Source organism: Glandiceps talaboti, chromosome 5 (genome assembly GCF_964340395.1).
Source record: "Glandiceps talaboti chromosome 5, keGlaTala1.1, whole genome shotgun sequence".
Classification (NCBI taxonomy): domain Eukaryota; kingdom Metazoa; phylum Hemichordata; class Enteropneusta; family Spengelidae; genus Glandiceps; species Glandiceps talaboti.
The window spans coordinates 28,896,313-28,923,625 of record NC_135553.1 but is presented as its reverse complement, the minus strand read 5'-3'; the positions used below and the strand labels follow the sequence as shown (position 1 = coordinate 28,923,625).

Sequence of the window (27,313 nt, the reverse complement as noted above, 5' to 3'; positions counted from 1 at the left end):
CGAGAAAATTATATTTTGAGGGACCTGTACTAACACCATCCAAACACTGTTACACAGTGACAATTTGTATAATTGAAATTGTAAACTGATATTCTTGGGTACAAACTAACTTACTTTTATCATTTGTACAAGGTACTAGATTACAGTTGCACACGTACACTAGTGTTGGCATTTGGTCGATCGTTACATAAATTTGAAAACACCAAAGTCGTTAGGTCGATGACAATTTTTTTTTTTATAGATTACAGATTACATGTAGGTCGTGTTTTGACAACATAATCAGGCAAACTTCAAAATTAACTTCAGGCCAGAGCGGAATAAACTTTACACTTCCATACTTACTGTACACTAAGTAGCTAGCTACGTATGTGCGATCCGGAGTTTGGTAGAAATGTCACTGATGTTCCTGTTAATTTCCTTCTGTGTTCTAATTCTTTGAAAGTATCTGTTATGGCTGTTTTATGATTGATTAAACTTGTATTTCCAAACCCAATGTCCCATCTCAGAAATCAGTCAATAAAATCACAAACATGTGCTTCTCTAAGTTATCCCGATGTGTACGAGTACCACCCCTGCTATTTCAAAGCAATCGCAAAAATGCATACGTCGTGGTGGGGTAAGTACCGACTCTAGTTTTGTCTCCGCTCTGTCTCTGTATGTTTGACTACGATGTCAGTTGATGTCATTTACATGACGAGGATTATTTAAGTAATAACACATGCCAGCGAGGGCAATATCACCATTTAGTGCCTGCCCAAGGGTTGACACTCTTTACCCAAATTTTGATGATGCCCGAGCCGAAGGCGAGGGCATCATCGAAATTTTGGTAGAGAGTGTCAGCCCGAGGGCAGGCACTAAATGGTGATATTGCCAGAGCGCATGTGTTATTAATTTTATTACACCGTCCCACCATAGATTGTTGAACTCAGAAATAATGACGCTGAAGCTGATCTTGGTATCTCAATGTTGACTTGACGGTTGCTTTGTGGATCGTTTGCCGACACTAACTCATCGACAACAGCCATTTACTGAGACAGAGATAGTAGTGGAGACTGAAGGGAGTTAGCATTGCTGTGGTTTTCTTTTCCGATGCCCGGCAATCGCTGTTGCAGCTAGCTCACCTGTGCTTGTCGACGTATTTACACTATACCGGATGGATTAATACAAAATAGCGTATTGCTACTCGTAGTAGCTATTGCCATAGTACCAGACCCTAACGTTTCAGTCATTTGTTTCTTCTGTGCCAAAAACAGAGACGGAATGATTGGTAGCAATTTTTGTGTTCTTACTGTCCAATTCTAATAAAATGTCATGTCTGTACCGGAAAGGTTTGCGTGTCTTACTGCGGCGGTCGCCATGTCTGAGCGAAAGTAGTGAACGACTATTTGTTATGCGCAGAAGCGGTGCGCAGTGGTTCAAACAACTTCAGCGGGCAATAGTCCCGGGCATTAGTCTCTGCACGAGCGGGCAATATCACCCTGTGGGCAATAGCCCAGTTAAAATCGGTCACGTGATACGAGTCTGACCAATCACAGCCTTCGGAAGAACGCCGAGGTGTAATAATGCAGGATAGTGCCAAAACATATGGAAACGATTTTTGAGAAATATGGAAAGAATTTAAAGGTGATTCAAAATGCTCACATTCACTATCGCTAATTTGCTAGACGACATGTTTGTGAAATGCAGTCTGGTTTTAAAACTTTTAAAAAACGTTTGCAAACACCTTAAAATGACCTTTTTTCAGTCAGTTCCCTTCGGATTTACTTCGAGATTTTTCGGGTATTTCCGGTCCCACCTAGACCACGGGATTTTATGACGTCATAAGGAGTAATGGTTAGCACTAAGCCTATGACGAGCGTAGTCACTAGGTGAATAAACCTCAACAGCATTGTGAAAAAATACATTGGTAGTGGTTGTAATAGACATCAGTAAACAAAAACTACACTCTACATGTCTTATTAACCAACATTTACCAATATTTACTCACACTTTCTCACTAATTATCAGTGTCTGTGGGTATAAATGCTAAAATATTATCTCCCCATATTATGGCAAAATAAATCAAAACGGCTAGACTAGATATACATAAACACTTGTAATGTCGCGTGTTTCACCTTTATTGACTTTTATTTATCTGATTTTTTTATTATTTGCCGACAAGAAGCATTAAGGCCCGGTTACACGATGCAACTCGACTAGCAACGCACCATTCAATTCGTCGCATGCGACGAATTGCATCGTGTACTCGCCTCGTCGCAGGGTCTTGTGACGTTGCAAGGTGTGTCGCAAGGAAACCGACATGTCGGTTTCCTTGCGACGCGTCGCAAGTTGCTTCTCGAGTTGCTTCGTGAGTTGCACCGTGTAACCACTTCGTCCCGTCGCAAGCAATAACCTTTGACATATACCTACGTGTCAAATGACATTCAATGTTATGACCGCCATGTTTTTAGTATAAATATTCTATTTCAGCAAGTATTTTTTATATAATTTCGATTTATCACCACGATTACCACTTATAAATAGTATACAATGTCTATGAATGCTTGATTTCCGCTGAATATCATTTTATTTCCAACTTGAATGCGAGTAGCGACATCGGAAAGATCAACATCGCCCTAAACAAACTTCAAATTGAATAGAGTTTTACTATCGATACCTCAACAAGTTTTCAGTCATTTTATTCGTAAATATTAGCAATTTCATAGCATTTTTGCCAAATTCCTGCCGCTAGAAGACTTGACCTAGATGACCTGTAACTTTAATATTTACGCATGTGCAACAGTTAGCTCTTGCGACTCACCATGCAACTAGTTGCATCGTGTACGCGCTCCCGTCGCAGTTGCAAGCCTCGTCGCATGCGACGAATTGCTTCATGAGTTGCATCGTGTAACTGGGCCTTTATGATACCGTCGTGATGCATTGACGGCATCCCGCGCAGGGGACGGCATATATTTAGCCCAATAGTATTCGCGTCGCCTTTTGAACGGCGCATTTAACAACAAAGTAAACATATTTCATCTCGAATAAATATACTAGCTATTTGGCTTGTGAACACAAGTTTACGTCTATTATTTTCGGCCAGGGCTGTCTCGGGCAATACTCTAGTCCGAAGTCTGAGACACATGTAAAACCTCAGAAACTCGCATTCGGATCGGACTGAAATGAAGTACAAGTAGGTCTCATCGACTTGTTGGGGACTCGAATTATTGCTTATTTTTATCACTGTATACAGGTGATTATTATATATCGGTAGGTGGGTAGTGTTGTCAAGTTTTGTGCAGTCACTGCGGCCGCGGCGGTAAGCTTATACTATATACTAGGATAGTTCCGCCGATCAAAGCTGAAGCAGTGTATGTATGTATGGAATCGGGAGAGCACATTTGTGTCGGGTTGAATTTATCTACGTGTTGATATAATCCATATTTATCAATAAGTTATATTGTAAAATTCTTCAAGTCGTACAGAAATAACGTCTCTAACTTCAAAACAAACCCTGAGAAATTGGACCGTTGCAGGCTTTCTTTCATAACTATGTGCTGGGGTCACGACCTTGATTGCCGACGTCAATATTGTCCAATCATATTTAATATCTTGAACACATCGCGATATTTGATTTGTTGGTTTCCTAAACTGTATACTTCGAATACCATGATTCGTTACAAAATTCTTCTAATGAATATTAAATAGGCTCGTTGTATTACGTGATATCGCAACAAGGGAAACCATACAAGTTTTCTTTCAGACGAGTTGCTAAAGTCATGTAAATGACAACACGAAACTCACGAAATTTCCTCAATTCTTTACAATTTTATTGCTGATAATATGGGTAATCTAATAGCTAGTATATTTATTCGAGATAAATATGTTTACTTTGTTGTTAAATGCGCCGTTCAAAAGGCGACATCAGCGAGTATAGTCCAGTATAGTATTAGTGGGCTAAAATATGCTGTCGACGCCATACATGTCGAAGATATTGTAATGCTTCTCCTCGGCAAATAATAAAAAAATCAAATAAATAAATTGAAACACGCGACCGACATTACAAGTGTTTATGTATATCTAGTCGAGTCGTTTTGATTTATTTTGCCATAATATGGGGAGATAATATTTTAACATTTATTATACCCACAGACACTGACAATTAGTGAGAAAGTGTGAGTAAATATCGGTAAATGTTGGTTAATAAGACATGTAGACTGTAGTTTTTGTTAACTGATGTCTATTACAACCACTACCAATGTATTTTTTCACAATGCTGTTGAGGTTTATCCACCTAATGACTACGCTCGTCATAGGCTACGTGCTAACCATTACTCCTTATGACGTCATAAAATCCCATGGTCTAGGTGGGACCGGAAATACCCGAAAACTCTCGAAGTAAATCCGAAGGGAACTGACTGAAAAAAGGTCATTTTAAGGTGTTTGCAGACGCTTTTTAAAAGTTTTAAAACCAGAACGTATTTCATAAAAATATCGTCTAGCAAATTAGCGATAGTGAATGTGAGCATTTTGAATCACCTTTAATATGATATTTCTAATGCCTACATGATTTGCTTGTAGTCTAGTTAGTTCACGTTACGTTCATCTTCACAGCATGCACAGAGCTAGAGACGTCGACAGGTATAGGAACTAGACTAGGCAGTGATGTATTATCTATGTGTACAATAGACTGTTGTCCATGAGATTTGAGGATCATTACAGAAGTAAGAGTTGCCAACATTAGATTTGTTAATTAATTATAACACTGTACCTGTCATCAACGTTGCTTATCAGTATCAAATGTCGTACTAAATCGTAAATGTTTCAAAAATGTCTTGCTTCCCGGTCATCAGAAGATTTAACTGAAAGTATGGGAATTCTTGATCGAAACATATTCAGTCATAAAATCCTCAGGCTTCTGACAATTTCCAATACTTATTACAAGAAAGACTGCATTCCAAGAATATTTGGTTAGCTACATGTATTACATCTGATGCCTTATATGTGACACGCACGATCATTGTCCAGTTTGCACCACATGGTGTGCCTTGCCTCCTGTACATGTACCGTATGTCTATCTTGTCTGTCAGTGTCACAATGTGCTTCCTCTCTTCAGTTTTCTCAGATGTTTTAAGAATCTTAAAATAGTCAGTGTCTGATCGACAAAATTTCTTTCCACTAAAGTTTAGAAAACATTTAGTTCTACACTAAACGTCATGTTGTTGCATCATGCATCACGAGACGTCACATTGACCTCATACTTCGCTTCGCGCTTCGTTCAACGTCCCTCTGAAACTAGTTCGAAGGCTTTCAATAGTGTTAGCGTGGCCAGTCTTGTTTTACCGCGTAATCGTCAAATGTTTTCCAAATAATTATGAATTTGTTTCTTTTTTTTTACACTTTGGGTATTTTAGTTGCTATTCGAACTTCTGGGCAACTCATATTTAATTTTCCAACTGTAGAATTTTTTTCAATGATCGTCAGGTTTGTACTTTCCTAAGCTGGTCTCACAACTGTTATACTTACAAGTTATAGCTGGGCGTTGTGACCAGTAGGTAATCGGCTATTACCTACATCACTGCCTACTAGGTACATTTGTACTACTAGGTACGTCAACGACACAACCACTTAATATAGCGATGAAGTCTGTGTGTCTGTGCGTGTGTGTGTATGCGTGTGTGTGTCACAATTTCTGAAAAAACGGCTGCATCAATTCAAACGAAATTTCATAGACATCTTCCGTAGGGTAATGGCAAGAACTGATTAGGTTTTGGTAATAATCCGATGAATATTAATGACCAATTAGAGTAATTAATCGATCGAACGAGTATAAAGTTGGTGTTAGATTCAGATTCAGATTCAGATTCAGGTAGCGTTATCTTGTGAACGTTATATTGAGCGTCAGATGGCCTCAGGTCTGAAGACACCCGACGGACTCAAACCTGAAATAATACCGTTGAGACTACAGGGAAGGATTCTGCTTCACAGCCATCAGGTGTATTCGGGTCTGAGGCTACATTGTATCTGACGCTCAATATGATGCTACCTGAATCTGAAACTAACGCCAACTTTATACTCATGCTCTACATAGCTCTACACTGAGAAAGACTCTGTTTTCAGGGGTTTCGTACGTGCCAACCTTATTTTGTGTTTCCCTTGGATCTGCACTCTGCATTGGCTGGACAAACATGAGAAAAAAGAAGACCGAGGCAGGGTATTTTAGTTATTCAAACTCACCAGAAAACAATTTTTTTTCTTGGCCTTAAAATAGGTTTACAATGAGCGCGGAGTTCACAGACAAGTGAAATATTTATCATCGTTTTAATTTCGTCAAATATGGACTTATCATTTTCAAATTTCACACACTAATGCGCAGATGAATAAAGAGAAACCGTGTCTTTTTAGATTTTCGATTAGAAGTTTAGGAAGTATTATATTGACCTCGAACCGTCTCCTTTTTACCGTGTTCTTTTCCGATTTCTCTCGATAACAAACTGCCGCTGTTTGTTGCAAGGCTTGTACATAATCATTTATCTAGCTCTGTATCGCAGGATATAAATACACTCTCACATATTTATCAAGTGTAATAATCTATAATTTATACCCAAATCATGTGTGTGGTCAAAATATGGAAGATAGACCAAGCCTCGCCTAGCCTACGAAGAAAATTTTGCGACAATGTATCAATAATGATGACCTATACATTGACCTCTATATAATTAGTGTACAGTGAGGGCGCGCCACTCAACAAAATCTTGACAATTTTCCCGTAGGGGATCACGAAAGCCAAGTGAAGTCGAGGATGGCAAGCTTTCCTGTGCTGAGAATAGGAGGTGTGGCGGGCATTTCAACAACATTTTTGACAACTAACTTTCATTGGGACTTGACAAATCACAGATATAGAGCTAAATTTCTTGCATAAATCATGAAATTCCTTACAGAAGGCATTCACTTTAAATCTGGTGTTCGCTTGTATTGTTTGCATTTGGTATTTGGCATTTCGCACGTTGTTTATTTGAACCATTCACAGTGTCTTATCATGCTTTGTGTAACTTGTAAGCCTAATTGACAACTGGGCCAACGGTTTTTACTAGACAAATTTTAAACAAATTTTGCGTCAGTTTGATGATAAACCTTCTATATTGGCTACCAAACTTAGTTAACATCAGTTATTTTTACTCATGTTGCATCACTATATATTTACAAACAGTATATATGAAATATGAGAGCCATGTGAAACTTTTTCAAAGTCAGTGCTCCTTACAGCAGTTTGAATTTCCCACATATGCATACATTACCCATAATCCCCTTTATTAGGATAGGGGACAGCTGCCGGGGACTTACAGATTGGGTTCCGTTCGTCCATCGTCCGTCAGTCAGTCCGTCCAAAGCCGTTTCTTGGAGATGCCTCTACCGATTTTTTTCAAACTTGGTACAGGGGCAACATACTATGACATACATGTGCAATTCATTGTTGTCGTGATACGATCCATTATGGCCACCTAGCAGCCATTTTGTTTGCGAATTTTCCATGTCCAAAGCCATAACTCAGACATGCTTGAACCGATCTCATTCAAAGTTGGTATTAGGACAGTGTTTTATGACATACATGTGCATATCCATTTTCGTCGTGATATGATCAAATATGGCTGCCTGGCAGCTATTTTGTTTGCGAATTTTCCATGTCCAAAGCCATAACTCGGACATGCTTGAACAGATCTCATTCAAAGTTGGTAATATCATAACTAGGCAAAGCCCATAAGCTCACGCAGGGTAGATTCATTTGTGACCATCTGCCTGGGCCAGGGTTGATACACTTGATTTGGGTCATTTTCCAGGGGTATTGACCATCAAAATTTATTTTATTGAATGACATCTAATTCTCTGACATGGACGAGAAGTACAGAAAGCCAACACTCTATGCAGTTGTTGGTTTCCAAAAACCATCATAGATTAATATTGTTCATTTTCAATCAGCCAACTTATCATAGACCCTCCACCAACGTACGTTGGTCTTTGGACAAATGTTTTGTTGACATGTTGCCGAACATCACGATTTCTCAATTCAACTCGATGATTTAGGAATGTTACTGTATCAACAAACATAGGAAAGTAGTTATTCTTTTTAGAACATGTAAAAAAATCAATTATCGACAATATAAATGTCAAAACCACACTTCCACAACCCGGAAATTAAACTGCGCTATGTCATCATCAGTGGTCCGTACCGCGTACCGGCCGTGCATCAAACTTCCAAATAGTGTAACAATTTCTCCTTGAGGTACAGTGATGCCTCGATACTCGTTACAATGTTACGATACTCGTGCCAACAGGCCTACTGTTACAATATTGCAATACATGGTGATGTTATGTCGCCTAGTCCTATGCTATACGATGGTACAATAGCGTGTGGAGAATGCACGTAGTATATGGAAGGCGCATGCGTAGTCACTGCTAGCCGCAATGCATCCCTGGGAGAACCACCAATTTTTTTCGCATAGTATATACATTTGTACATGTACGACGCGCATGCGTACTAGTCATTGAGCCACTATGTGGCAGCTTTGCTGCTGCTGCGTGAGCTACTAGGACAGTGTTCTATGACATACATGTGCATATCCATTTTCGTTGTGATATGATCCAATATGGCTGCCTGGCAGCCATTTTGTTTGCGAATTTTCCATGTCCAAAGCCATAACTCAGACATTCTTGAACAGATCTCATTCAAAGTTGGTATTAGAACAGTGTTCTATGACATACATTTGCATATCCATTTTCATCATGATACAATCCCATATGGCTGCCTGGCAGCGATTTTGTTGGCGCAGTTTTCATGTCCAAAGCCATAACTCAGATATGCTTGAACAGGAACATCGTTTGCACATCGTTTGCAATGTAAATAAAGGTGCTTTTCATAGAAATTTCCATTCAATTTTGACAACGAATACGATGTTTTATACAAGGAGATCGCTTAGTGAACTCAATGCAGTATATCGGTATGGAAGGATCAGTCTGACCCTTCCATTATACTGCATTGAGTTCACTCACAGATTATCGCAATGTTAGTTCAAGGTTCCGACGGCATTTTTGCTTTTGTGGATAAGGATGTCGGTAAAAAGTGTCACTTTGTGTGATGTAGAAAATTTATTTTCCATTCAAATGAGCTCTAAGTATTTTTTTATCAATTTGAAAACTACTGAGCAGATTGGGCTAAAATTTAATGGGGATGCATCTGGGGGTTGTATAGATGAAGTTGTATTAAACATATAACGATCTCATCAGTGATATGCAAATTAGGTGTAAAAAATGTGAATTTTGGTCAAACACTTATATCTCAAAAAAGACTTGGTCAGTGAGACTAAAATTTGGTGAGATATTTCTAGAAGTGATATTCTGCAGATTTTGTTCAAAACATTTTGACACAATTGGCCCTAGCCATCCATCGTCGCAAACCATGGCCTGTTTTATGACAATGTTCTTAACAAGCCTCCCACTGTTGTGGTAGAAATAATGTAACTCCGGTTTGCAAGAATGTAGCCATCATGACCACGCCCTTAGCAACAACCGAATGCCAGTACATTTTGCTAAAATAACATCATCTGGTACTACATTGGTAGGTACATGTATACATGTATGTAAGTGAATAAACTTGCAAAAAATGTATGCAAATGTGTCTAGCAACAAGACCACGCCCATAGCAAGAGCCATCTGATGATGTTTTTTACAAAGATGATGTGAGGTATTCATAGACAAATGAATAACCATTCAAAAAGAAATATGCAAATATGTCTAGCAACATGATCACACCTATAGCAACAGCCAAATGATCATGTTTATTGCATTGCAAAGACAACAATAGGGCTGGATAGGCAACTGGATAATCATTCAGCAAATGAACACCTACATGTATACATGTATAGCTAGTATGGATCAGCAGGTGGATAAACAACTTAAAAAACTGTACAGTTGTGTTACAAACAATGCTGTTGGTGCTATTTTTTATTAGGCCTTATAAGGAAATCTTAGTGTTTAATGATAATAATTTATTCTTGTTATCATTTCAAAGGTACAACCCTGACTTGCATTTTTGTAGATTACATGTAGCTAAATTTGGACCTTTGTTTTCCCAAAAGGCACCAGATTTCGTCCCCTATCACTGGAACTTCCCAAACCACTATTTCCGGTTGCTGGCTTCCCAATGGTATACCATCACATAGAAGCATGTAGTAGGGTAAGTATCAATATTTACTATTAACAGGAATAACCTGGCTTCCCAATGGTATGCCATCACCTAGAAGCATGGCGTAGGGTAATTAGTAACAAATACAGAAAAAATACTAAAAAATCGAAGGCTTGCTGAAGGACTTTGGGTATCATACACATTTTATGTTCCCCAAGAGCAATTTAGATAGATAAGAAACAGGTTTCCCACAGACCACTCACTACAAATATAAACAACACCATCCACCCCAACTGATACACAGACTCACACACATCGTCCTTGGAACAAACAAGCTATTGAAAGTCATCGATTGCAGGCTCAGATTTTGACACATACAAGTGTATTGATTCAAAGTTATAAGTGACCTCCTAGCCTGGAATCCATGGGGATTGGATTTTTTACAGTCATCTTTCCAATCAAAAGACCTCTATGCTTACAACACACTGACTCTCACATTGAACGATGTAAATTCATATAATTTTCATTAAATAAATTATAACTTTAATGGTCAAACAAAATATGGGTGATAAGCTCAAACAAGGAGTTACACTCATTGTAGACATTACCTCATTACTTGTACCTGCAATTCTCTGTTTAATAATATCTGACATAGCTTTGATGATTACCTGATGCCAAATTGTAGACAGGTTCGCTGTTTAGACATGATGAGATTCATTGTCCACAAATATAAACAACACTGCACTATACCACATACGGCATGTGATCTTGTCAAAGAAAGTTAATGAAGTGGGTACGTGATGAGCTGATCTTTCGATCGTAGTGGCAGCTTTTATAGGACCTTCATGATTATTGATTTGAATAGACTGGAGAGGACGTTGCCAAAATCCACCTAATTGAAGGTTCTAAGCATGGCCATGTTGGGGTATATCGTGAAACTTATACAAATGTAAATCCGGAAACAGTGCTTTTTCTTTGAGGGTTTTTTAGCACAACCGAACTGGTAAGGTTCAGTAGAATTTTGGTCAAAAACTTGATATCTCAAAAAGTACTTGATGAATGAGATTGAAATTGGGTGAGATATTTCTAGAAGTGATATTCTGCAGATTTTGTTCAAAACATTTTGACACAATTGGCCTTAGCTGTCATGACCACGCCCTTAGCAACAACCAAATGCCAGTATATTTTGCTAAAATAACGTCATCTGGTAGGTAAGTGACTAAACATTAAAAAATGTATACAAATATCCCCAGCAACCATGACCACGCCCATAGTAAGTCAAACAATTGTGTATTTCACAAAGATAACAACAGGGATTCTTAGACAAGTGAACAAACATTCAAAAAGTATATGCAAATGTGCCTAGCAACAAGACCATGCCTATAGCAACAACAGGAGTTTCATTAACTGCCGTCAGACGGCAATTTATGGACGTCTGGGCGCATATGTAGAGCCGGTTGAAACTGACAGTGTTACCTATATTTTGGCCTTGAAATCAGTTTCAACACAAACTTTCCAAAATTGCATTGAAAATATTCATACGTTTTGAACTAGAGTTGGAGCCACTCAAGGGATTGCAGGCCCTATGATTATAGGACATCTTGCTTGCCAGGCCCCAAAATTGCTATATAGTATATTGTCTCCTATTTTTGAAGAAATGTCTAAAATTTGATACAATGCCATAACTGTTCACCCGACTTACGTCATATTGTCTGAATGAACACACAAGTGACACGATCATCCCATTGTAATGCAAGTTAATAGTTAGTTTAATGATGGTTTAAATTTGGCGGTGTCTGCTAAAAACAAGAATTTTTTTCATTGTCTTTGATTTTATCCTATAAATCATAAATCAGCTATATTTGTATTTTTAAATTAAAATTTGGAGACGCAGTGTCGTTTTTACCTCCCGTAAGGGTACGGGAGGTATTAAAAGGGGAATGTCTGTCTGTGTGTCTGGGTGTCTGTCTGTCTGTGTCATAATTTTCTAAAAATCAGCTGGCTCAATTGTAATGAAATTTGGAATATATAATTTTTAGGGTAATGGCTAGACCTTATTAGGTTTTGAGCCAGATCTGTTAATGTTTAATTAGAGAAATTTGCATATTAATGAAATCAACTAATTATGCAATATCTTAAGACTGCATACTTCAATTTCAATATAATTTATTATATTCGTTAAACATAACAACATACATTTGTCCTATAAAATTCGTTGATGTACCTTACAGCGTTAATGAATAATTTGCATAATTAATTATTTTTGGTAATTAGGCTATATCTGAAGAATGCATACTTCAAATTCAACATAATTTAGAACATACGTTAACCTTAACAATCGCATATGTCCTGTAAAGCTTGTTGATGTACCTTTCAGTGTTAATGAATAATTTGCATAATTAATGATTCTTGGTAATTAGGCTATATCTTACGACTGCATACTTCAATTTCAATATAATTCAGTACATACATTAACCATAACACATTGTGTATATCCTATAAAGTTAGTTGATGTACCTTACAGTGTTAATGAATAATTTGCATAATTAATGATTTTCGGTAATTAGGCTATATCTTAAGACTGCATACTTCAATTTCAATACAATTTAGTACATACGTTAACCATAACAAAGCGGATATGTCCTATAAAACTTTTGATATAGCTTACAGTTTTAATGAAAAATTTGCATAATTAATGATTTTAGGTAACTAGGTTGTATCTTAAAAATGCAAGCTTCAAATTTCGTATAATATGATACATATATCAACCATAATAATACGCACCTGTCCTATGAAGTTTGTTGCTACAACTTGTACCTTTTAATGAGTATTTTGAATAATGAACGATATTCAGTAATTAAGCAGTATCATACATTCTTACATACATTAACCTAAGAAAGCACGCTTGTCCAAAAACAAAGCCTGTTACCATAGTTTTTTTTAGCTCCGCTGTCAGCGAAAGCTGAAAGCGTAGCTTTAGGTATAGGTGGGTATTGAGGTATAGAGAGTAGAGTGAATCATAGGTGTCCGTCAAACTTTTATATTTTTACTATCTACTCCGGAAGTGACAGTCGGAATTCTTCGATATTTGGTGTGCATGTTCCCTGGGGGGGAGGCTATTCAGATTTGTTCATGCCAAGTTGATCTGTGCCATTTTCAATTTTTTATGATTTTTTTCATAAAATGTCATTTTCATCAACTCCTTGAAAACCTCTTATTAGATTGCTTTGATATCTGGCGTGTTGATGCGCAGGGGGTAGCTTACTCAGATTTGTTAATTTCAAGTCAGCACATCCTCATTTTTATTTTTTATGATTTTTTTTTTGTAATTTGAAAAAAAAATGAATATGTTAATGAGCATAATGACCGACGCCATATTGGAAATCAGTCGACGAGACTTTAAGTAAACTGCCACTTTTCAAAAGACACTATTGATGTCAAACAAGCAATGTAATATGTGCTATAGTCATAATTCTACGCATTGGGCGCCCAAATGACAAATATTTGTTCGAAACAGGGTTGTAAACTTCAAATCCAATTCTGCACCCTTCTACATAATCAGCCAGTCCGCAACATCCTCATTTGCATACTCTATCCTGATTCGACCAGAAGCTGTAGGTGACCTCATTTGACCGAGCGATTTTCCACAGCAAGTATCTTGAGTATCAACACAGGACGTTCTTGGTACTCACTAAAATCACACTTCAGACCCACTATAAAAGTGTGATGTTTTCAGATAACATGTAACTTGTGGTTAATTCTATATTGTCGTGCAATTTGGAATGACAGTGAACCAGAATTCAGACAACTTGCGTAAGGAAGGGCATGCCAGGCATGCGGTTGAAGTTATGGCCGACAGTTCACATGTAAAGTTAAACGACATGAACGTGTCTTGCCTTTCCAAAATGCAAATATTTGGCAAGTAAAAATAATTAAAATAATTACAACTTTAATTTGGCTTCAGACTTTGCATTATGTTTTGCGTATCTTTCCCCGTTTTACATGTAAATCCGAAAAGGTTCTCTCTCATCATGTCATCAGTGTCAGTGATCATACCACGCGGGGCTGCTTTGAGTACGAGCGAAGTGAGGCATGTTGAGGTATTTTGTTGAGAATTATAAATATTGCGAAATGTCAAGTACAAGGTTTAAATACAATGGAATGATGAAAAAAATGGCAGAGTCTGCTGACAGGCGCCGGTCACAAGAAACACTGTGAATTAAAATATCAGACGATGTATGTATTAATCGCCGACAATCCACCCGTATGCACGAGGGACTAACCCGGAAGCAAGTCGTTGTCAGCCATACGTTACAGTGGTAACATCGTCCGAGAAATCGCTGCGTTCAGAGTGTCATTATTCACAGAATTGTTGTTTTCGAGTGAAAACCCGTCTTGAATTATATAACTCTAACAAATGAAGACATGTCAAGTTATATTTTGAAAGTTGTATCGCTAGTTTGAGACAATTTTCTCACGTACTATAGTACTATCGAGGCTTACTTGGAAGTAGTAGGACCTTACTCCAGTTCATCGGGAAGTTTAGCCAGTCCGATAATTCTTTCTGGTTTAGTTTACAACACTTTTGATCACGCAGATTTTGTTGTTGTGATGAAAAGAAATAAAAAAAAAGATCATTTCAACCATTTCGAACATGAACGAGTGTTACCACTGTAACGTATGGCTGAGAATGACTCTCTTCCGGGTACTTGAGATTGTCGCCGTACGGAAACTAAGATGGCGATTAATACATTTCTTCCCTATATATATCTACCACAACTAGTACAAGTTGAATGTTGTTGACTTTGTAAATTTGTTAGAAAATTGAAATTCAAATTGCCTCAAAATTATTTTAGATCCCTAGTTTATTTCATTCATCATTAAAATTTTCCAGGGTTACAGCTGTAAGACACTGGAATTATTTATAGCCAACCTCAAAATCCTCTTTTTTTCTTTTTCTTGTGTGCATTTCCCAGTCATTTTTTTCTGAGATTTTGTGCAATTTTTCATAACAGTAGATTTTTGTCATAAAATGGTGACTATGGTATAAAAGTACAATACATTACCAACTTCTGTGTAAAATGTGTTTTATAGTGAGACATCATATGAAACCACTAACCACTTTATTGCATCGCTAAAACAAAACTGCATAGTGAAGAGCTGAAGACCTGAACCACTTCTACATGTCACCAAAATAAAAAATTAAATTAAAAAAAAAAACAGCGGAGCTATTCTGACCGATAGGTCGCTTGTTAGTTTAATGAGTTATTTCCATAATTAGTGATTGTACGTACAATAACAAACTTTTTACACTTTGTGCATCTTTTTGCAATTTATTGAGTTGTGAACATGGACTTGGTATATGTTATTTTGCATTATTTTTTATCAAATAAAAATCCAAAATAAATACCAAATTCTCATCCATATGGCCACTTTAATATTGTTCATTTTCAATAAGCCAACTTATTATAGATCCTCCACCATGCACCAACGTTGGTCTTTGGACAAATGTTTTGTTTGCATGTTGCCGAACATTACGATTTCTCAATTCAACTCGAAGGGGTGTGTGTGTGTGTGTGTCTCTGTCTGTCTGTCTGTCTCTGTCTGGCTGTCTGTCTGTGTCACCATTTTCTTAAAAACGGATGGCTCAATTATAATGAAATTTGGTACACATAATGTTGGGGGTAATGGGCAGACCTGATTAGTTTTTGAGGGAGTTTTGTTCATGCTAATATCAATGAAATTGACTAATTAAGCAATATCTTAAGACTGCATATTCCAATTTCAGTATAATTTAGTGTATTAGTTAAACATAGCCAAGTGCATATGTCCTATAAAATTTGTTGATGTACATGTACCTTACAGTGTTAATGAATAATTTGCATAATTAAGTATTTTCAGTAATTAGGGTATATTTTAAGAATGCATTCTTCAATTTCCATATAATTTAGTACATACAACTGTATATTAACCAAAACAAATTGCACAGGTCCTATAAAGTTTGTTGATGTACCTTACAGTGTTGATGAATGATTTGCATAATTAGTGAGTTTCGGTAATTAGGCTATATCTGAAGACTGCATACTTCAATTTCAATACAATATAGAACATATGTTAAACATAACAAATCGCATATGTCCTGTAAAGTTTGTTGATGTACCTTATAGTGTTAATGAATGATTTGCATAATTAATGAGTTTTGGTAATTAGGCTATATCTGAAGACTGCATACTTCAATTTCAATACAGTTTAGAACATATGGTAAACCTAATAAATCATGTATGTCATATGAAGTTTGTTGATGCACCTTACAGTGTAAGTGAATAATTTGCCAACTTGATGAGTTTCGGTAATTAGGCTATATCTTTAGACGACATACTTCAATTTCAATACAATTTACATGTAGTACATACGTTAAACATAACAGAGTGCAAATGTCCTATAAAGTTTGTTGATGTACCTTAGGGAAGGCAGATATATCAAGTGCACTGTAATTACACGTCAGGACGAGTTACGCCGGGTGAAGACGCGTGAAGACGATAAACGACGAATAATGAGGTGTTCGTAGTTCCTGAATAACTGACAATAGATAATGACTTTTGCCCTCCTTTGTTTTCTATAAGTACATCGTATTCACGCGTTTCGGGATGTTATTTGATGTTATCGCCTTGGTTTGTTTCCAGTACCAACATCGTCTTTGTGCGTCTTTGGTAATCGACCGCGGCCCTTGGGAATGTGTTGACCTTTCCACAATTATACAACCGAAAAACCCTGTGTGCTTATGATGATGATGAAGTGAGAAAGGGTCAAAATAATTTGCACCAAAAAGCTCAATTTCCAAAATACAAGTACAACTTACGATGTCGGATTACGGTATGCCAGTGTGCCAGTGCAGTGGTACGGTGATTAGTGTGTCGCACTGTACGCCCATTTCGTATGTCATGAATAATTTTATATCTTTTAAATGCGACTACAAGTAAAACAGGTCTTATAAATTCATAATTACTGCGAACAATATCAACTGAAACTTCATTTTAGACGATAGGATTTAAGCCGAGAACGACTACGAGTGTCATTTACCAAATATGTATACATCGGCAATCAACACACGTACATGACATCAGCAATGACATGTTGACTCATTAGTGAATGACCGGTTTACTATTCTCAGGCTGCAGACTCAGTGATATGAAACCTTGTATTTCCGCAATTTTCCAACGTAAAATGTAATTTACTTGAACTTTAGCCATAAACAAATGTAATATCTTGGTAAGAAACATAGAGAAAAGTGACTCATAAACAGTTGAATTACTTGTAATTTGCCTGACGAATCCACCGCTACTAACTTTAAATTGTAATCAGATAGAAAATTATCATGGATTCATTTGTGCTCGGTTATGCAGCCGTCTAATTTACATACCCTCAAAGCAACCCTTTAGAATGGAAATTACAGTTTTCAACAACAATGAAGTTTAGAATTATTCAATGTGAAACAATGAAACAATATCGGTGATTTGTAAAATGAAAAACAATTCTCAAATATCGGATTGCGGAGTGAGTAGCCCAACGTTCATTCATAGACGTTGTGAAAGCAACTAAAATTAAAGAGCGAGCATAGCAGCAGGAGAATGCGTTGTGGTCGTTGCATTGTCGTATTTTGTTTTTGTAGTTAAAATGTTGCACGGCACATTTTTTTTATCGTATATGCACGGTCGCGAAAAATCGACACTTTCATTGCAAATACATTGTTCCACATTCTCATCTTCGAGATATTTTGTAAGCCTTTTAGGTAAATAGTAGCTCACTTAGGCTGCCAAATATTGAAAGTGGTAGCCCCGTGCCAACAGATAGACTGTTTTGAGCCCTGAGTACTCACGACCGGTATAGCGATCTACTATAATTAGACACTGATGTGTTTATCATTCCCTCTTCAAATTCATGAGGTTAAGAAAAAAAAAACATTTTTAAGAAAATGTACCAAATGTGAGCGAAAAACTTACAAATAAATAATACAAACAAACTTTGAAATAATTTATTTTTTATTAATTACCGTTACTGGCTGTGCATCATGATTTGGTCTTGCTATATCAAATGACAGCATAGTTACATACCGTAAACTTGATACGGAAAGCTGACATTAGGTGTCCTTGAAACTCAGAAATCTTGAACTAAAACTATCAACAACATCAAAGTTAGGATGCTTTGTAAATACCACTGTAATTATTTTCTGATTTTCACAACACGTTCATTCTTCATGTCTTGGACCGGGCGCACATGCATCGGCCGTATAGTGGCCATGCCAGTGATCACGCATTGATTCAGTGCCCAACATTCACATGTTTCACTGTCACCATCATGCAACGTGATCCCCTAACACAACTTTTCGGAATTAAAATACACATGTACTCATTTCGTTTCAATTAATCTAACCCCCATCAACAAATGAAAAAAACACAACCTGTCCCATAAATTTGGTTTACTAAGGCTTCTGAGCTTTGGCAGATAGATGTTCCGATTTCCCGTAGCAAGTTCAGTGTTTTGCACACTTCAGTGAGTAGGTCAGAGGTCGCGACAGTGACGGTAGACAAAATATGTGACGAGAGACGACGTCAATTTAGACATCTCATCTACTCCCTCTAATGTTTCAATTTGTAGATTAAGTTTATCAAAGTTGATCTTTTTGTGGCATTTTTTATGTAACAATAGAACTGTGCGTTGTCACTGTATCTTATATGATGTCAACAAAACTTTCCCTTACAGAGTCAGTATACTTCTTGTGGGATTGACGTCAGGGCCTGGCCCTGGACTTAGATAATTTTGATGTCTGCCGTAAAATGAATGCACCAAAGTGACGCAAGTTGGGAAAATTATTGCGTCATTTGTAATTTTAGGGGGCCAATGTCGCAAGGTCGCGGCCTCTGCAGAACACTGGCCTAAGACGCCATGAGGAACGTTTGATGTTCGTTCGAACCTTACAATCTTGCTGTGTTGAACTCAGGGGTCGGTCGGAAATAAAAAAAAAAAAAGTTTTTTATTTCTGATGTCGGAGCTGCAAATTAGGATCTGTCGCGAGATGAGAAACAGAAAAATTGAAAGGGCCGCCCTAAGCTATAATACACGCCCTGTGGTATTGTACACCAGGGACATAACGTGCTAACACTACAAATGTAAATGACATGTACAAATGAACTTGTGTCCAAGACAATTTGTAATATCACCACAAAGTTCACTGACAGATGAATGATTCGGGACTTTCAAAAACTTTGTAATTTCATGGAAAGTGCATATCATTGTTAGTCATTGTATATTGTAAAGGATTAAACTCCAGTTTCTTCCTTTCTTTTAAAAAACATAACGATTTTTATTGAAACACGGTTACTCTAATGTCGAAAAGTAACCATGATGAAAATAACTAGGGCATGATAATAATTTTTAAAAACTATGTATTTCATGAACTTCAAAAACAGTAAGCTAAGGTTTGGTGTTTTGATAGGTGAATTTTCAAGGTGGGACGTACGTACACATGCAGAGTGTGAATGAAAACACTGACGGAAATACGCATTGTGGAAGACATTGACAACTTTCCCAAGTCTTTTTCTCATCCTCCCTATTATTATTAGTATGTAAAACGCTGTCAATGATCAACGTTATGCCGACACTTGACACTTTGATTATTGTGGCTAAACCGTGCACTGAAAAGGGAGAAAGTGGTCGTTTGAAAAACATGATTCACAATTATTGCATCTGTTTTGTGTAGTGTTGTGATTTTCTTTGCCCAATTATCACTCCACAGGGCATTTGCGAGTTCAATTGTTCAATAGTAACAGGAATCGATATGTTCAAGAAGTCTGCGATTTATTCACGAAACTTTGCGATCTTCCTTGTAACGTTCGCCATCTGATTTTTGTCCCTTATTCTCAAATTTACGAACAATACAAAAGAAAGAAAGGAAAAAACCAAGCTAGATTTATTAGATTATCTGTTGAGTGTTTGTACATCAAATTAAATACACCGACGTACATGTTGGTACAGCCGCTGTGCTTCGGCCGTGGCTCGGATTTCGTGTATTCCTTGTCGCCCACTGGGGTGAACGGCAGCATGTTGAATGGAGTTATGTAGAAACGAAGATCAGGGCCCTGAAAAGGGCTGACAGGGAAAATATTGCCTGTACCTTCTGATCTTCGTTGAGAAGTAAACAAGAGACGTAGGTAAGACATGTTGTTTGATCGGAATCTATCGAAGTACAAATGGGTAACTCTTTGGAGATACATACTAATGTTTATATGTATTGTTTAACCCGTAGAACAACGTAAAGCCGCGTCTTTCAGATTAGTGATCGACAGACAATAGATGTTTATGTACAAACTTTGGCTCATGAATATGCGTGAAACCTTTATGAATATTCATCGTCCTTTATCGTCTTCACTCGTCTTTACCCGGCGTAACGCGTCCTAACGCGTAATTACGATACACTTGATATATCTGCCTTCCCTTACAGTGTTAATGATTAATTTGTGTAATTATTTTTGGTAAATAGACTATATCTTAAGACTGCATACAATATTACTTCTATTTCAATATAATTTACTTCATACATTAAACATAACAAACTTTATATGCCCTATAAAGTTGTTGATGTACCTTACAGTGTTAATAACTAATTTGCATGATTAATGATTTTTGGTAATGCAAGCTTCAAATTTCATATAATTAATACATATATCAACAACACAAAAATACGCACCTTTCGTATGAAGTTTGTTGATAGAACTTTTACCTTTAATGAGTATTTCCAATAATGAACAATACTTGAATTAAGCACATCATGCACTCTTAAAATACCATATACCTTACAGGAGGCATTCAGTTTAAATCTGGTTTTATTTGTTTTACCGGATATGTTTTGATGGTTGACACCCCAGGAAAATGACCCTATTCAATGAAATAAATTTTGATGGTTGACACCCCTCCTGGAAAATGACCCAATTCAAATTTTGATGGTTGACACCCCTGGAAAATGACCAAATTCAAGAAAATACATTTTGATGGTTGAGACCCTGGAAAATGACCCAAATCAATATGAATACCTCAGGAAAACTGACAGAAACGCTCTGGATTTTTTTTTTACTCTTAAGTGTACGAACCCTGATACATACATACATACATGTACATAGATACATACATACATACATACAATGTACATACCTGGTACATACATACATTTGTACATACATACATATACAAATATGCATGTGCACACGTGTGTATGTGAGTGTAAAAGTTAATTTGACTTTATTAGTCCCCGCCAGACGAAGTCCGGATGGGGACTTATGGATTGGGTTCCGTGCGTCCGTACGTACATACGTACGTACGTAAAAAAATCAGTCCAGGCATCTCCAAGAAACGGCTTTGGACGGACGGACGGACTTACATACGTACGTACGTAAGTCCGTCCGTCCGTCCGTCCAAAGCCGTTTCTTGGAGATGCCTGGACTGATTTTTTTCAAACTTGGTACAGGGGCAACATACAATGTACAATGGCATACATATGCACATCAATTTGTTTTATGATACGATCCAATATGACATGCTTGAACAGATCTCATTCAAAGTTGATATTAGCACAGTGTTCTGTGACATACAAGTGCATATCAATTTCCGTCTTGATACAATCCGATATGGCTGCCTGGCAGCCATTTCGTTGGCACAGTTTTCATGTCCAAAGCCATAACTCAGACATGCTTGAACAGAGTAGTGAAAACAATCATATGAGGCCAAACAACATTAACCAAGTTTGAAAATGACAACATAAACTGCCAGTTCCCTAAAACCCAATCATGGCACAATGACACTTGTTGTATTTTCAGAATGAGTGGCGTTATTACAACAGATAGAAGGTTTTATTCAACAGACACACCTGAACCACCTACATGTAGTACTGTAACAGCAGTAATACCCATCTGTGTAGTGAAAGACGGTTTTAAATATTGCATTCATATTTGTATTATTCAGAAAGTTCATCACAACAGTACTTATACCGGTATATCTTAGTGTCACATAAAACGGTCTGTTGTCCATGTTTCAAGTTACATTGTGTTGTAAATGACATTCAGATATGTTATTTTGCTCAATTATATATTTGAGTTATTTGTAGTTTTTAGCCCGCAAAGGTCACCATCCAAAGGGACATTAGTGCAGTTTTACATCGGTTCCATCCATGTGCCTGTCAGTCACCCTCATATCTCTGGCATGAACCAACTGATTTTTGTGTAAATGTTATCAGATACAGGCACTGATATTGTTAGTGGAAGTGTCATTCTTCACCCTTTTAACATTTACAAATTGACACATTTTTGATGACAAATAAAAATATACATTATTTTGTTCTTCTAAATTTGGTGTGGTTCACAGTCTTCTGTATCTATATTAATAAACTTGAAGTTGACATCTTCCTTGCCAATGTCAAAATAATTAAAAATGGGATCACCGATCTGAAGTCAAAGACGATCTTGTACTGTTTTCTTTGGAGGCATTATGAAATACTGATGACTGATGCTTGGAATAAAACCCTGAAAAAGTAGATAATATGATGCATTTTAATATTGCAAATATATTGTATAAAACTGATGATAGCAAATGGCATTCTCTAGCACAACATTAGTATTTTATTAGCCCCCAAAGAGGACATTCTTTTTTCTATGTCATTCTCAATGACTTGTTAAGTGTGTGTGCCCATGGATGTTCTCTTCGGTCAACTGCTGAGGGTTCACTTAGTTTGCACCATTATTTGTAATAGTGAGTTATCATATGCAAATATAAATATTTTGCTATTTGTGCTCCACGGCTGTGGAATAGGCTACTGCAGGAACTCTGTTGTGCTTAGAATTTTAATTGTTTTAAGTCTCGTCAAAAAACTCCTCTCTTTTAGACAGTTCATTTTATGCAAACCTGCACAACTTAGATTTTAACATGCCCTTTTTTCTTCCGTAAAGAAGATATGTATTAGTGGGCGAAAGTCTGCGTGTGTGTCTGTCTGTCTGTGTCATCGTTTTCTCCAAAACAGTTGGCTTAATTCAAATGAAATTTTGAAGACGTGTTCGTAGGGTAATGGCAAGAACTGATAAGGTTTTGTTAAACATTCCATGAATACTAATGAGCAATTTGTGTAATTAGTGGTTTTTGGTAATAAGGCTATATATTAAAGGGCCACTGCAATTCTATTTTTCACTTTTCATCAAATCAATAAAAAATAGCCACTCAACACATTTCTATAGCGTTGAAGAGAAAAAAGTGACCACGAATAGTGAAAATCTCATTAGAAATTATGCTGCTTCCACATTCATACACCCTCTGCTGAGCGAGTATTTATATTTGCATATGAAAGCATTCCTGTTATGTCGTCATAGTAGGAACACATAACCTTGAACTTCACCTTCCTAACATGCATTGCTATGGAGGCTCAGTCACAACAACAAGTTCTAGAAACTGTATCTTTTGAACGGGACAGCGGATGTTCGTCAGATTTTTCGAGTGAAGAGGATCACAACCTAGCTTTCATCTTTGATGGTGTCACTGTTATTGAACCCTATTCCTTTGAACCGGACGGTACAAGTGAAAGTTCGACAGATGGTTCTGGCGATGATGATGTTCCACGGTATTCAATTCACTCCAGTGCTTTCTAAGCAAAGTGGCACATTGAAAAAGAATGTTTGAGCGACGGCGATAGAGTTTACATGCAGTATATTATCCATGTGTATCTCTTGTACATACTTTTCGATGTGTCATCTATATAGTATTGTGGGTGGCAATGCACCAACGCAAATGATTGTATAATATCATGTCAGGTTCGTCATGTTGCACATCACTGTTCTGTCACTTTCTACCTAAATACTCATAAATTCACGTGCTGTGGCTGTGATCTGCATGTATTGGAGTGTGTTTTGACATGACGTGGTAGCCTACATCATGTTCCCGGAATTGTAATAGGCCTACACTGTAGTGTATTATGAATGCAACTCTTACATGCTTGATGCACTTTGGTGAAGGTCAACAACGCAACCTCGGACGTGATATTGACATTCGGGTTTGGGACTTTTCTGAATTAAGTCTGGGTTAATAGTGTAATTTCTCATGTTTTGAGATGTAGGGAATGTGTTGCGGTTGCTTTCTGACGACACTGGTCCATCGTGTTATATCTGTGCTAAAATACACACATCAACGATACCATTCAAACGCATTAAAACATGATCAGAAACCCACGCTTGATCGACGGTATAATTGTACGTGCTTGGACCAGTTCCATCGCAAATGCGACACAAATAGAAGTGTGGGTCACCGACGCTGTGCAAAGGTCACCATCCAAAGGGACATTAGTGCAGTTTTACATCGGTTCCATCCATGTGCCTGTCAGTCACCCTCATATCTCTGGCATGAACCAACTGATTTTTGTGTAAATGTTATCAGATACAGGCACTGATATTGTTAGTGGAAGTGTCATTCTTCACCCTTTTAACATTTACAAATTGACACATTTTTGATGACAAATAAAAATATACATTATTTTGTTCTTCTAAATTTGGTGTGGTTCACAGTCTTCTGTATCTATATTAATAAACTTGAAGTTGACATCTTCCTTGCCAATGTCAAAATAATTAAAAATGGGATCACCGATCTGAAGTCAAAGACGATCTTGTACTGTTTTCTTTGGAGGCATTATGAAATACTGATGACTGATGCTTGGAATAAAACCCTGAAAAAGTAGATAATATGATGCATTTTAATATTGCAAATATATTGTATAAAACTGATGATAGCAAATGGCATTCTCTAGCACAACATTAGTATTTTATTAGCCCCCAAAGAGGACATTCTTTTTTCTATGTCATTCTCAATGACTTGTTAAGTGTGTGTGCCCATGGATGTTCTCTTCGGTCAACTGCTGAGGGTTCACTTAGTTTGCACCATTATTTGTAATAGTGAGTTATCATATGCAAATATAAATATTTTGCTATTTGTGCTCCACGGCTGTGGAATAGGCTACTGCAGGAACTCTGTTGTGCTTAGAATTTTAATTGTTTTAAGTCTCGTCAAAAAACTCCTCTCTTTTAGACAGTTCATTTTATGCAAACCTGCACAACTTAGATTTTAACATGCCCTTTTTTCTTCCGTAAAGAAGATATGTATTAGTGGGCGAAAGTCTGCGTGTGTGTCTGTCTGTCTGTGTCATCGTTTTCTCCAAAACAGTTGGCTTAATTCAAATGAAATTTTGAAGACGTGTTCGTAGGGTAATGGCAAGAACTGATAAGGTTTTGTTAAACATTCCATGAATACTAATGAGCAATTTGTGTAATTAGTGGTTTTTGGTAATAAGGCTATATATTAAAGGGCCACTGCAATTCTATTTTTCACTTTTCATCAAATCAATAAAAAATAGCCACTCAACACATTTCTATAGCGTTGAAGAGAAAAAAGTGACCACGAATAGTGAAAATCTCATTAGAAATTATGCTGCTTCCACATTCATACACCCTCTGCTGAGCGAGTATTTATATTTGCATATGAAAGCATTCCTGTTATGTCGTCATAGTAGGAACACATAACCTTGAACTTCACCTTCCTAACATGCATTGCTATGGAGGCTCAGTCACAACAACAAGTTCTAGAAACTGTATCTTTTGAACGGGACAGCGGATGTTCGTCAGATTTTTCGAGTGAAGAGGATCACAACCTAGCTTTCATCTTTGATGGTGTCACTGTTATTGAACCCTATTCCTTTGAACCGGACGGTACAAGTGAAAGTTCGACAGATGGTTCTGGCGATGATGATGTTCCACGGTATTCAATTCACTCCAGTGCTTTCTAAGCAAAGTGGCACATTGAAAAAGAATGTTTGAGCGACGGCGATAGAGTTTACATGCAGTATATTATCCATGTGTATCTCTTGTACATACTTTTCGATGTGTCATCTATATAGTATTGTGGGTGGCAATGCACCAACGCAAATGATTGTATAATATCATGTCAGGTTCGTCATGTTGCACATCACTGTTCTGTCACTTTCTACCTAAATACTCATAAATTCACGTGCTGTGGCTGTGATCTGCATGTATTGGAGTGTGTTTTGACATGACGTGGTAGCCTACATCATGTTCCCGGAATTGTAATAGGCCTACACTGTAGTGTATTATGAATGCAACTCTTACATGCTTGATGCACTTTGGTGAAGGTCAACAACGCAACCTCGGACGTGATATTGACATTCGGGTTTGGGACTTTTCTGAATTAAGTCTGGGTTAATAGTGTAATTTCTCATGTTTTGAGATGTAGGGAATGTGTTGCGGTTGCTTTCTGACGACACTGGTCCATCGTGTTATATCTGTGCTAAAATACACACATCAACGATACCATTCAAACGCATTAAAACATGATCAGAAACCCACGCTTGATCGACGGTATAATTGTACGTGCTTGGACCAGTTCCATCGCAAATGCGACACAAATAGAAGTGTGGGTCACCGACGCTGTGCACCGGCCGAAAATTTGAAATACTGGTGAGGTTGCCATGGCAGCAATAGTACGATCGAGACGTTGTATTTGTATACACATATGTAGTTACATTGTATCATACCTCTAAAATCATGTGGCGTGGATGCATGGCGCCACGAAACACTGCCCAGCTGGACTGTTACAAATGTGACAGCTCTGGCCATGATGAAACTTTATGAATATTCGTCATTCCTATTTATGGACTGATAGTCAGTTGAATACGACGCAATGATCAATCCCACATCAACATGTACGCTAATGTTTCCTTCTAAGAATTTAGTTGTCTGTTTTTGTTAGTCCCCGCCGGACGAAGTCCGGGACGGGGACTTATGGATTGGGTTCCGTCTGTCTGTGCGTCCGTGTGTCCGTCCGTCCGTCCGTCCGTCCGCAGCCGTTTCTTGGAGATGCCTGGACCGATTTTTTTCAAACTTGATACAGGGGTAACATACAATGGCATACATATGCACGTCAATTTGTTTCATGATACGATCCAATATGGCCGCCTAGCAGCCATTTTGTTTGTAAATTTTCCATGTCCAAAGCCATAACTCAGACATGCTAGAACAGATCTCATTCAAAGTTGGTATTAGGACAGTGTTCTATGACATA

The 27,313-nt window shown here is 37.4% G+C and overlaps 1 protein-coding gene across 4 annotated transcripts in view; it reads left to right on the top strand.

Annotated features, from left to right (window-relative positions):
* The window catches only part of LOC144434765 (mannose-1-phosphate guanylyltransferase regulatory subunit alpha-A-like), a 162,097-nt gene that overhangs the window by 20,397 nt on the left and 114,387 nt on the right, over positions 1-27,313 (top strand). For all 4 annotated transcript variants that reach the window (XM_078123249.1, XM_078123248.1, XM_078123246.1 and 1 more), the window contains exon 2: positions 10,113-10,210. In XM_078123249.1, the coding sequence (XP_077979375.1) occupies positions 10,113-10,210 (98 nt within the window). The remainder of the gene's footprint in view (positions 1-10,112; positions 10,211-27,313) is intronic.